Source organism: Brienomyrus brachyistius, chromosome 9 (assembly GCF_023856365.1).
Source record: "Brienomyrus brachyistius isolate T26 chromosome 9, BBRACH_0.4, whole genome shotgun sequence".
Taxonomy (NCBI): Eukaryota; Metazoa; Chordata; class Actinopteri; order Osteoglossiformes; family Mormyridae; genus Brienomyrus; species Brienomyrus brachyistius.
Window position 1 is genome coordinate 22,811,891 of NC_064541.1, and position 13,176 is coordinate 22,825,066.

Below are 13,176 nucleotides of genomic sequence, written 5' to 3' on the forward strand. Positions count from 1 at the left end.
TGAAATACAGGAAAGAAGGGCCGACCCTCCAAGGCAGACTTGGACACCGGCTGGTCTAAGGAGGATGAACGGCAGTGTTCCCTTTGCCAGAAATATGGTGATGCAAAATCCAATGTGAGTATAACCTCAAATGCCTCTTGAACCGATGCCTCAGTGTAATTCCTTCAGATGATGTCCACTGAACTTCAACTTGATCTGTGTTCCTGAGTTTATGTAAAGTAAACTTGAACAGGTCATGTTTCATCTATGAGTGTACAAACATCAACTAAAAAAGAATACGTCAAGCATTTTTTTAGTATTTATTTAGCATTTCTTTCCCATGTAATTTTCTTTCTCCTAAAAAAACCATGAAGCTCCAGCGTTATGAAAATGCCATTAGAATAATGGTTGAATTTTGATCCTATCCATCCATCCATCCATCCATTTTCCAAACCGCTTATCCTACTGGGTCGTGGGGGGTCCGGAGCCTATCCCGGAAGCAATGGGCACGAGGCAGGGAACAACCCAGCATGGGGGGGCAGCTCATCGCAGGGCACACTCACACATGCACACCTATGGGCAATTTAGCCTCAGCATGTTTTTGAACCGTCCCCCCGTACCAGGAACTGACAGTTTTCATTGCCAAAGTATGAGCCATATCCTATCCGCACCCACACTGACACAGCCTTGCTTAGCCGTAGCAGCGCCATAAGTGTAACCAAGCGAAGCTGGTTGCGTCACCACCCTCTGATGGGTCTAAGTGCATGGATTTTCCGGTGCTCTGTGCATGGATTATCTGAGGGAAAAGGTGTGTTTTCTATATATTATTCATTATCAGTAGTATTGCATATCGCAATGTACTGGTATCAGCAGTGTTGGCTTGCAGTTCTTTGTCGCATGCAGGGGCACAGAAACATTGTGTTGCAACCCAGAGTAACAGTATTTCATTTATCACTATTGGCATTCATAAATTTTGTAAATAGTCATTGTCACTGAGTTTTGAGTTTCATCATCTAATTTTCAGTGCAAAGTCAATGATTTTTAATGGACTAGTTTGGTAGTTAGCTTGTTCAGAATGGTCAGATCTCTTGAAGGAAGGCATGACATGACAGGGAAATACATCGTTTATTCCAAAGAGAAAGGAGAGCAGAATTTACATACAAGTAGCTGACTGATTTAAAATAAGAAAGATTAGTCAGACGGCCAACTGTCAACACACATTCAATGTCACAATGCACCACTGCTCTTTGGCTGTTGAAGAATGGACAGTGGAAGTTCATTAGCTACTGAAGAGTAGGAAGGGTACACTCATTGGTCTAAACTTGTTTAATAATCTTCCCACTGCACAGGAGGCTGGCAGGCTGCTGTACCTGGGCCAGAATGAGTGGGCTCATGTCAATTGCTCCATGTGGTCAGCAGAGGTGTTTGAAGAGGACAACGGCTCTTTAATGCATGTACACAGTGCTGTTACTCGTGGTCGCCTCATGGTAAGTTTGACTCGTTCTGTCCAGTTTGCCCTGACTGTTTAATCCGACCCCCTTGTCATTTGAAACATTTAATATACACACTCAGTACCAGTCAAAGCCAAGGAACCCACAAGTACCCTGTGTCTCTGGGATTTGCCACTGAAGTACAGAGAAGACATGTCAAGGCCAACAATCAGAAATCGAAGAATGTTCACTTTTCTGATTAATGTTCTAATCCGCCATCCTTTTTCAGGTATTCTTGGGAAAATATGTAATCAAACACAAAAAACTTGTTTTCCAGCTTTCTTAGCTTTTGTCTGCTACTGTTTGTGTATAATTCATGTAAAATGTAGTGCTCTCCCTTGTCATTTTTCAACCGATCCCTGTGTTAACTGTACTTCAGTTCCACCAAATTTAAATGTTATGCTACTTGTCATTTTATTCATTGCTTGTCTTTTCTTTCCAGCGCTGTGAGCGATGTAACCAGACTGGGGCAACTGTAGGTTGTTGTCTGACCTCTTGCCAAAGCAACTACCACTTCATGTGTGCTCGTACCCGGAACTGTGTCTTTCAGGATGATAAGAAGGTATTCTGCTACAAGCACCGGGATCTTATCACCGGAAAGGTAACGCTCTCTGGCTGTACGGCTGAAATGTGTCACAACCTTTTTCGCATGTCAGAAGGGGGTAAGATGCATTTTCTCTCGTCTCCCTCATTGAAGATAATTACTGGACAAGGTTTCGAAGTTCATCGAAGGGTATATGTGGATTTTGAAGGGATCAGCCTTCGTAGGAAATTCCTGACTGGTTTAGAGCCAGAATTAATCAATATATTGATAGGTGAGTTGAATACCTTACCTGAAATAATTTGAGTGAAAATTCTTGTTCCTTTTCTCATAAGTGTTTTTTTGTCGTCTTTTTAAGGCTCATTGCAAATTGAAAAGCTCGGTGTATTAACTGAACTTTCAGCATGCCAAGGAAAGCTATTTCCTGTGGGATATCAGTAAGTTGAATCTCTTGCATCTTAGAGTATTCCAAAGACTTGCGTAACTATTGCAGTATATCCTTGGTAAGTAGAACCTCAAACACTCAAATTCCTTTCTGCTCATACTTTCTGTGAGATGCTCACGGTGGTTCTGGAGCACGGTGGACCCACGTCGCAGATGCAGATACACATGTCGGATCAAGGAGGTTAGACCTCCCATCCAGGAGAAGCCTATTGAAGAGACACCAGACCAGGGAGAGAACCACACAATTGCCCACAGCCCCTGTTCTCAAACAGGTAAGTTATTTAGGTGTCCAATGTGTTCTGCAATTGCTAATTGTCTAAGTCTGTCTTTAAATGGTGTTCTGAATGTTCTGTGCGTGAACTTCGGGCAAAATTAGTTTAATGGAATTATGAGTGCTTAATTTTGAAGATACTTATGAACACACTGCAGTATAAGGTAACATTAAATTTTGGTGACAACAGTTTGATTAGGTTCTAAGAAAGGACAGTTAGCCAATGGTGTTATGATGCAAGAGGTTCCTTTAAGCCTGGGGAAAGTTTCCAGTGGTGAACTTTTAACCTTTTCAACAGAAAATGAGGTATAAAGACTGACTTACGAATGTGTACATAGAGCTGTTTTTGGTGCATGTCAGAAACTGGAGTTTGAGTGTGTTGGTGTGTTTGTCAGTGAAGCACACAGCTGGGAAAATAAATTTTTCCATTTACTGTGCTGTGTTGCCATTTTTCTTACAATTTTCTACAGAAACTAAATCCATGGATCCCCAAAAGTGTCCAAATCACTCTCCAACAGAAGAACCTTCCTTCCCACCCCCCTTAACAAAAGCAGACCCAGGGGCGAGACCCAAAGTCCCTGGTTATCCTCAAACCAGGAAACCTGCAGGCGGAATGTCTCGACCCCTCCCTTCTCCAGGTAGCCACTGCATGTATAAATGGGCTTGCGAAAAACACAATAATTGAAGGTATTTCTTTGGCATTATTAATTTTGGGAAAACTTGAGAAAATGTCATTTGAAATACTAATGTAAATGGGCAGTGGTGACCTAATGGTTTGGGATCCGCACTTATAATTGAAAGATTGCTGGTTTGAATCTCTGACCTGCAAGGCACCACTGAGGTACCCTGAATAAGGCACTGCTCCCCGAACACTGAATTAGCTGCCCCCCCGCTATGTCACACACACACTTTTTTCAGATTAATGATTTGGGAATCATGCCTATTTGTAATATAGTCCATTGGACTATTACTATTATTATTGTTATTGTTATAAAGATGATAATGATGATAATCTGACAGTTCTCACTGGCATTCCTTCCTCTTTAGGGGCGACGCTGTCGAAGTCTCACCATATCCTCACCATCAGTGATTTGGATGAGACCTGTCGTCCACGTCGCCATAGCCCCAGCTCAAATGCCACTGGGTCCCGCAGTCGCATCTCGTCCCCACCCTTGGGTACATCCTCAGGAGCAATTGCCCTTCGTGAAGCTGGGTCCATGCACCCCAAAAACTCCCCAACAACCTCTCCAGATTTCTCTGTTGGTGCTACTGAAAATCAACTTCCCTGTCCTTCAACCCGTGTTGGGGGTCGCAGCACTCCCTTAGCGCATGGTACCAGGATGGTAGCGCCCCACTCTACCTCAGGACTTTTCCCTCAAACCCAATGGCAAGACGGTGTCAGCTCTCCTGCTTTGAATATGCCTGGCAGTTTGTCATCTTCACAAAACGTTCAACCCTCCCCAAGACAAAGGTTATCTTGTGATTTAAAAAGGACAGATTCAGCAGAAAGGCCCCATGATTTTACTGTGTCATCAGAGCCACAGAACATAGTTTCTGCCAACGTTTTACCGGGAAAAGGCACTTCTCTAGTTTCAAATCAGAGTTTCTCATACGGTCCATTTGAGGCTGAATCTGATGTGGGTGTAACCACAGACCTGGAATTTGAAGAGACCTTACTTAATGAAGGTGTTGCAATGAACTGTGGAGCCCAGATTGTTGTTTGTGGGGATGGAGAGGAGAACCCGGATGAATTTCGAGATGGTGAGGTAGACATAGCTAAAAGGACTTCTCACGGCAGAGCTTCTGCTGAATCCAACTTGCCGTCCAGGGAGGACTGGGGTAACACGTCGTCTGATGACGACATGGAGAATTACTACAATTTCTCCCGTACAGTAGTGACTCACACAGTCCACAAGGAAGTTTCACAAGCTCCAACATCCTCTTCCTCAGGTGCCATTTCCCAGCTAGATGGTGTGGATGATGGGTCAGAAAGTGATGCTAGCATGGTCACCAGTGATGGTACTCAGAACTTAAAGAGCTCTACCCAAACTCAAATTCAAAATCCCAACCAGTTACTTCATTCACTGCATCAGGAGGACAGGCAAACTAATGGATTATGCAACCTGACTGTGGCCTCCACATACCCTGGTTGTGGTACATCGGCCAAAGCCAGTACCTCTTCTTCCTTAGAAGTACCGTATGGCTACACACGCTGTGGATCCCCCAAAGCTGAAGATTCCAGTAAACAAGAGGGTGCCATTACAGAGCATACCTTGTTGCATTATACAGCAGCTGACTCACTTGCACCCCATAAAGCTTTTATACAAACAAATGAAGTAAGAAAATGTCCCACTATAGACTTGCCCTTTGGTCCTCAACAGTCAATTAGCATTATACCTGCCAAAAATTATGATATGACTGGTGCAGAGCTCTCTAACAGTTTACTGGTTCAAAGAGAGTCCGATTCAGAACTTTCTCTTGTGCAAGAGCGTCGTGACCTTCCTTTACCAGATATTTGCATGACTAATCTGGTAACAGTCCAAGATTCAGTGGACACAGAGTCAAACAAAGATCGGCAAGGAGTTTTCTTGGATCCCAGCAGCGGGCATTTCGTTTCAGCTGAGGACGGCTCTGCGGTTGACTTGAACCCTTTAACTGAAGGCATAGATAAAAAAGGTTCATTGGAAGGCACAGATAATGGCAGCCTCAGTACAATGGTGCGTCCTCTTCAGTGCACGCCTGTTCTTCAAAGAGTTGTTCCTGATAGCTCTCAGGCTTCACCAGGTCCATTACGACACCCAATCTCAGTGCAGCTCCCGATGCCGCCTTTCAGACCTGCGCCCCTTGCCCACATCCGTGCCACAGTTGAGCCTCTGCATTCTACCAGGGTGACAGTTCTGCCGTCTGTGGAGAATTTTCGGACTTCTTTATCACCCACCGAACCCTGTCGTCCGGTTCCTGTTACAGTGACTTATGTTTCCTCTGGTTTTCCTACACAGAATGAAACCGTTGTATCTTTGACACCAAGCTCCGGTCTCCCTCTTGGGTCCTATAATTCATTGCCTGTCCCCATATATCCGGCACATACTTTACCAACAGGCGGTACAGCCGTTTCTTCTCACACCATCACTAAAACTGAAGGTCTGTCTTTTCAGTTGAGGGATGCCCCCCAGTGCCAGCCAGTACGTCCCACATCTCATCCTGCCCCTATCTCTACACCCACCCCCATTTTAATAAATGGTTGTAGTTCCACACCTTTTCAGAAGGATGCCTTTGCTGGGCGCACTATCTCGATAAACTTTTCCACCCCCAGACCAGCACTGGAGCCCCAGCAACAAATACTACATCAGTCTTTACCGGGTCATGCAATACTCACAGTTCGTGAGGTGGGTGGCCCCAATGTTGACTCTACCCCACATGTCTTACTTGTCAATCGCCTTGGTCAAATTTTTGTCAAAAATCCGGAAAACAACACTTTTCAGCTTCCTAATCCCAGCTCCCCTTCCTATGCTTGTGTGAATCAAATCGCTAGCCTCCTTCAGAGCAATGCCCTGTCTGCCACTCTGGCAGCTGCAGGAAACATGTCAGGCGTTGCAGGACCGACAGTCCAAACTCAAGCCCCCAAGATGGTGACCCCTGTGACATCACTGTCAGTGATGCACCCAGGAGCCTCTGTCCACCCTGTAGCCCACAGTGGTAATGGGATGGTCGCAGCTCCTGAGGCCTTTCTGGGAAGGAAATCAAAAGTAACAATGGATAATACCGCCCCTGGGATGAAAAAGTCCAAGAGCAGGAAAGCTACTCCTAACCCCAAGAGAAATAAGTTAAATATGGCCACTGTCCTCAGCCCTGAGCTGTCGACTGTTCAAGAAAAACCCTCACTAAATGCCCAAGCCATAATTAACAAAGCCATGGCTAGCTGCTACAGTCCTACTGGAGCCAGCATTCTAAGCCCTTCTCATTTACGCACCTTGAACAGAGTACCAGCGCCAAACTCTGTGGTGCTGCCCCCTGACCTCCTTATTGAACCCGAACCTGCAGCCACACCCATCAGCACGAACTCTCGCCCCCGTTCTCAAGTCCGCATTAAAAGGGTATCATCCCTATCAGACCGTATCATAGCCAAGAAGTCAAAGGTTGACGTCATGGAGTTGGAACCTTCTACTACGCTGGAAGAACAACGCAAGACTAGCAGTTCTGTGGCAAGGTGGGTGGAGAAAAATTGTTGACGGGGTTTAGAGAATGTTTTGGTTGGCTGGTGCTGTCGGCCTGATAAATTAACATGGTGTTCCCGTCAGGTCCGGAGGTGTCCGCATAAAAACTCCCACTGTGAAGGGTGTTTTGGACCTAGATGATTTAAAGGATGAACGCCAAGGCAGCTTTGAGAACCCAAGGTAAACTTTAATGACCATTGCATTGTGAATCAGTTTGTTTTAAGAAGTAGGAATGAATCGATGAAAAGAATTAGCCAGAGAAAACAAAATGGCTACGAACAGTGCAAATATAAGTGACCCTTCTAGGTACAAAATTGAAAACATTTTCAGCAATTTAAATTGTATTATTGGTTAAGTGGTAATTAACTAAAATATAGGAAGTAAAGAAATATATAGATAATTGGATAATGCGATTACTAATGGAGTTAGTGGGCTGAGAAATGTTTTACTTAATGTTATAGTTTTTTTTTTTTTTTATGTCACAGGCCAGGACCATGGGATCGCTTATCTTCAGCATCTAAGGGCGGGGATGTCAGCTCCAGCAAGCCGCTTATGTGGGACAGCGCTGGGCGCTATGCCCTAACTGACTGGAATAAGCACTCAGGTGGCTCCTCCATATTCATTCCATGCTTGTTTTAATGTTACTCACTTAATACTGACCTGGCACTGTTTGGTACCCTTAATCTTTCTGCTCATTGGTATCCATTGTGTGTGGTGTTAGCCCTCGTGATGCATTTTGTGATACTTCTGTTAAACAGGTGTAATGTCAAGCTCAGATGATGAGATGCCACCGCCTGAGTTGGATGAGTGCCCTGTGAACAAAGATCAGCCTCATCTGCGCTTTGAGATCACTAGCGAGGACGGCTTCAGCGTAGAAGCAGACAGTATAGAGGGTATGGTGCTGTCATCTCCCAAGCCTTCTGTGTAATTTAATAAATGCGTAAATAAAAACAATTATAATATGCGCAAACTTAATGCATATACACACTGCATTGGTTATTTGACTGACATTCTGGTAAGTGTAGCTGATTGTACCTTAGCAATGAAGTAATGAATATCAAGTCTTTGTAAGTTGTAGAAAAAAATACCTTGTATATTGACCTGTTGCTCTCTCCCTCTTCATTTATTAGTGGCTTGGAAAGCTGTGATCGATGGAGTGCAGGAGGCCCGAGCTGGAGCGCGTCTCAGGCAGCTGTCCTTCGTCGGCATGGGTGGGGCACGCATGTTGGGTGTCCTCCATGACGCAGCGGTCTTCCTTGTGGAGCAGCTCCAGGGGGCCAAGCGCTGTCAGCGCCATACCTTTCGCTTCCACAAGCAGGACACCCAAGAGGAAGAGCTTCCTGTCAATCCCACTGGCTGTTCCCGCTCTGAGGTTTATCTTAGGTGAGGCAGCATTTAATTTAACACAGTGCACCATCATAAATACGTTTGCTATTTTTCACCAGAAATGTTATCTTTGCACATGAAATTAACAATGTATCTTGTGTATCAAGACGCTATCAGTTAATTGAGTTCAGGAATCTTTATGGATGTTTTTTTGGTCCCTGATTCTTCACAGGAAGTCCACCTTCGACATGTTTAACTTCCTGGCTTCCCAGCACAGACAGTTGCCTGACAATGGCCCTTATGACGATGATGAGGAGGAAGTTCCACTGAAATCCACCAGGTAATAGACAGCTGCTGGTTTAGTCGGCTCTGTTCTGAAATGTGTTTTGACTGTGTGCACATAATTATCACATTTTGCATTTTATCTCGTGCCTAATTTTTCTGTGGGTGGGTTGAAGTTTAATTTGCATACTCCTAAAATTCCCATTTCAATGTTGAGTAGACTATGCTGTATTTTCTTTGCCTTATCTCAACAAAATGAATTGCTTTTCTATTTGTAGAGACCACAGTGGGTGGACAGGAAACAGACAACACAAACATTTTAAGCTGGAAGTTCCCCTTTTAATCAAAGAAATGTAACCAATTAACTAGGAGAAATGCCAGAGCGCTAACTTCTGCTTGTATTTTAGATGATTTTGTTATTTAGAAAGCAAACACTGTGACCAAGTTAAATCAGGGTGAGAGTGTTTCTCTTTCTCCTCCTGTGTGCTGATAGCATGTTGATTAGCCTGTTGTGAACTCTATTTTTTTCCTAAAGACGTGCAACCAGTATGGAGCTTCCTATGGCCATGCGCTTCCGACATCTGGAGAGAACTTCAAAGGAGGCAGTGGGAGTGTACAGGTTGGCAGTTCCTCGGCGCTGCACACTGCAGATTAAATGGTTCCAGCTGCAACCAAGAATATAAAGTCAAGGACTGGGGTGTGGCTGTACACAAATTCATTAAAAAAAAAAAACACGTAACCAAACATGATTAATACCAGTTCTGTTATAGCCCTAATTCCCAGTCATCTGTCATGGCCAGATGATATAGCCTAAAAAGTAAATAATTTACTCTGTTTGTCTGAGGAATAGGCGTGTGATGTTATTGCAGGGCAGATGAAGCTTTTCAGGCAAGTTCTGTAACAGTTTTTGTGAAGTCATTTGAAAGAGAGCCATGTTGCTGAAATTTCCATATCTTGTCAACCCAAAGCTGAATCCAATCAAAAGTGAACAACCCAGTAGAATTTAGTTTGTGTTGGCACAGAGACTTCACCACAAAGAGTTTCACCCCGAGTTCTGTGTAAAGTGCTGGCTCACCACGCAGCAGACAAAAAGGAGAGCAAAGCAGCCTGGATATTTTGGCATTCTTGTGTAAAGGACACACGCCACTTTAACTGTTGTTTTTGAGTTGGAATGAACATCAGTTAGCATTTCACTAAGATGAATACGAAGGCAGGAGGAACAAACTGTAGTGAAGAGCTAGAGTAACACTAAGAGTAGACAGCAAGGAAAAGTGATTATGAAAATTATTATAAAGCTAATGTTTTGGTCTGCAGCCTTGTTTATTCATGATTTGTGAAGACTCACCTTATTATTCAAAACTGCTGGTATGTACATGTAAATTTAATTGCTATGTTATTTTATTGTTTCTGTAATGTCATCCCTGTGCTCTGGGCCTCCGTCGGTCTCTTTCAGGTCTGCCATCCACGGCCGCGGACTGTTTTGCAAGAGGAATATCGATGCCGGGGAAATGGTTATCGAGTATTCCGGAATTGTCATCCGTTCTGTCCTTACAGACAAAAGGGAGAAATATTATGATGGCAAGGTGAGATGGTTGTCTAATATAATAATTATTTCTTTGCATTCTGGGTAGTTTTTACTTCAAACAAGATGGCTGCTGCAATACTTGTCATCATGTGGTGGGTCTAGAAAATAGCCCACAGGGATAAGTTAAATGGAACAATTTCTTCTGAACACAAAAAACGACTTGGGAGACTGAACAGGAGCAAGCATAGAGAAGAAGAATTTTGCAGCGACACAACAAACTGATCAGGCAACTTTTCTGTGTGTTGTAGATAGTTGACGTTTTATGTTTTCTTCGTTCCAAATGTCAAGAAGCGCTGTATTCTCCGTCCCACATTTGCAGCCATTATTTTTGCTTGTTTCCCGGGACTGTACTACGTGGTCTGCCTACGGCAAAGCTAAAGAGTAAAAATTGTGGGAGCAAGCAAGGACCACTTTGCGTTCATAATGCACAAGTTAAACAAACCGTGACGTGGACTAAAAGCGAACCGGACTGAGGCTGCCTCCCGAAGTGGTCTCAGTTCAGTTCATTTCAAAGGGGTCCGAGTTCGTTTGCCGTGTTCACATATACGCAAAAAATACTGAATAATCAAACTAAGTTCGCTTTAAAGGATGAAATGGACCAAAACACCCTTTTACATTTTTGTTTCTAAGGTAAACTAGTTGCTAAAATATATATGTTAGCTTGTTAGCGCTTCTAGATCTTATTGCATGAATAAATATCTGATGAATAAATGATTTATAGACATTTTTTCTCCGGAAAGGGTCTAACTACCATTCAGAATCATTGCCCCATCGACCCATTGCGTAAATAATTCTATTGCCTCACTATTTTGTGCAGGGCATTGGCTGCTATATGTTCCGCATCGACGACTTTGATGTGGTGGACGCCACCATGCATGGGAACGCAGCGCGTTTCATCAACCACTCCTGTGAGCCCAACTGCTTCTCGCGTGTGATCAACGTGGAGGGCCAGAAGCACATCGTCATCTTCGCTTTGCGCAAGATCTACCGGGGGGAGGAGCTCACCTACGACTACAAGTTCCCCATTGAGGATGCCAGCAGCAAGCTGAACTGCAACTGTGGAGCCAGACGCTGCCGTCGGTTCCTTAACTAGGAACACTGAAATATGAGAGTGAAGGTCCTCCAAGTGCTGCCATTGGCTGGAAGAAAGCTTGCTGAGCTATGCAGGGAGAGAGGGCCCGGGTCCGGCATGATGATGATGATGATGAGGAGGAGCTAACGTCAGCTGGAAGGCAAAGGAGAAGAGAGGGGTACTTCTCTCCTATCGCCAGTTAAACTGAGCCATCATTTTCCTTCCTCTCTGCCTTTGTTTGACAATCCCACATGCCAAAACAAATAAGTATAATGCACCCCAGGAAAGTGCTGTGTACAGCTGGTAAGGGAAGCTACTTTCAGAACAGGAAATCAAAAAATAAATGGTTTAGTCTCTTAAACTGGTATCAGCAGCTGCTACTACTGCAGATTTCTATGGCGCAGAAACGTCCCTCACGCTCAGATCATTGTATTGGGTAGCAGAAGCCAGTTGTGCATGTTCCCCTTCTGACATCAGGGGAATTCTGTAATCTTTTATCCCATCACTCATTTTAGATTTTTAAGTCATTCCTTAGTGTTGTGTATTCAGTGAAACTGTATGAATGCACAGAGAGTATACAATCCATGAAGCGTTTTACTTTCCTATAAAACAATGTTGCAAAGCTTTAAATCTGGATCTATACTACTTTCAGGGCAGATGTTTGCTGCATCTTAGGAACTATTTTTTCCCCTGACTACTTTGGCTTTTTACTGACATGTCTCTGTATAATGGCTTCAGTCAAACTGCCAGTGAACATCTCTAAACGTCTCTAAACTGATACTGTTTTTTTTTTTTTTTTCTTTTTGAAAGCTCAACTTTCCAGGCTCTCTAACATCTCCAAAATTCATCTAGATTTGATTATCTGTCTGTCTAGGAACGTGTAATTTTTAACTGAATAATTATGAACGCCTTTTAAAATTCTATTTATGTGCGAAACACTACCTACCCTTATTATGGACCACTTTGTATCTGGTTTTTCACTTTCTTAATTGTAAGTGCAATAATCTAATTCTGGTTTTGCCACCCACACTCCAATTCTAGACTTTTTGAAACTGCTGCCTTTGTACATTATTTAAAGGAAAAAAAGGAGGTCTTGTGTGTTTAAATTTAGCTGTGTTAATTTCCTTGTTTTCCGTTAACAAACCCATAGTAACTGGGAGGTAGAGTGAATTCTTTGCTGTCCATAATGTAAAAACGATGCCACTCACATTATCCATATGACAGATTCTTTATCTTTTAAGATAATTGTGGTTGAACGTATCTGGAATGTTTATGGTAACTTGGCTTCCTGTTTTTCAGTTCATATTTGCTTTAGCATAAAGCAAAAGTTATTAGTTCCCCAGTATTTTAATTTGCTCAGCAATCAGCCGTTAATCAGACCTGCTAAGGAGCGAGTCTGCCTTCCCCCCATCATCTTTCAGCGAAATTCACTGCCTCTGCGTAGCTTTCACCACACAGTGAGGAGGACCATTTCCCCCCCCCACCCAATACTACTTGTTCTTTATCGCCATTAAACCATTAATGGTGTGTGTTACGTGGTACCTTGCCCTACAAAGCTCTTGCAAGGATTCTACCTCAGTAGCTCATAAGGTGTAAAGGAATGCAAGTGCATAAATATGGCTTGGTCTCAGCTGTCCTGCAGAACTGGCTTGTGTGCAATGAAGAATGCAAAGCACTAGTTTTACCGAATTTTTAACATGGAAATTACTCCCAGTACTGTTCTTCAAACATTGTGTACCAACTTTATTTTAAAGCATAAAAAGATTTGGGGGAAAATTAGAATTACTGGTGAACTTGGCTTTGTTACCTTGTATAAAGAACTTGAGTTTGTACATAATTGTATACATATTTCTAAACCTGTTTAATTTTTCTATGCACTTTTTTATTTATGATGTTATTTGCTTAATAAAGATGTTAAGATGTTTGAAATGCAGTTATTCTGGAGTAATCACTCATGAATCAGTTCTTTTCA

The 13,176-nt window shown here is 43.2% G+C and overlaps 1 protein-coding gene across 2 annotated transcripts in view; it reads left to right on the forward strand.

Annotated features, from left to right (window-relative positions):
- Nucleotides 1-13,137, forward strand: part of kmt2bb (lysine (K)-specific methyltransferase 2Bb) — a 42,409-nt gene extending 29,272 nt beyond the window's left edge. For both annotated transcript variants that reach the window (XM_049025135.1, XM_049025136.1), the window contains exons 22-37: nucleotides 11-114; nucleotides 1,329-1,466; nucleotides 1,912-2,070; nucleotides 2,167-2,284; nucleotides 2,369-2,447; nucleotides 2,566-2,726; nucleotides 3,196-3,363; nucleotides 3,773-6,932; nucleotides 7,024-7,119; nucleotides 7,425-7,543; nucleotides 7,698-7,832; nucleotides 8,070-8,322; nucleotides 8,498-8,605; nucleotides 9,083-9,166; nucleotides 10,001-10,130; nucleotides 10,950-13,137. In XM_049025135.1, the coding sequence (XP_048881092.1) occupies nucleotides 11-114; nucleotides 1,329-1,466; nucleotides 1,912-2,070; nucleotides 2,167-2,284; nucleotides 2,369-2,447; nucleotides 2,566-2,726; nucleotides 3,196-3,363; nucleotides 3,773-6,932; nucleotides 7,024-7,119; nucleotides 7,425-7,543; nucleotides 7,698-7,832; nucleotides 8,070-8,322; nucleotides 8,498-8,605; nucleotides 9,083-9,166; nucleotides 10,001-10,130; nucleotides 10,950-11,225 (5,288 nt within the window). In that variant the 3' untranslated portion in view covers nucleotides 11,226-13,137. The remainder of the gene's footprint in view (nucleotides 1-10; nucleotides 115-1,328; nucleotides 1,467-1,911; nucleotides 2,071-2,166; nucleotides 2,285-2,368; nucleotides 2,448-2,565; nucleotides 2,727-3,195; nucleotides 3,364-3,772; nucleotides 6,933-7,023; nucleotides 7,120-7,424; nucleotides 7,544-7,697; nucleotides 7,833-8,069; nucleotides 8,323-8,497; nucleotides 8,606-9,082; nucleotides 9,167-10,000; nucleotides 10,131-10,949) is intronic.
- The last annotated feature ends 39 nt before the right edge of the window (nucleotides 13,138-13,176 follow it).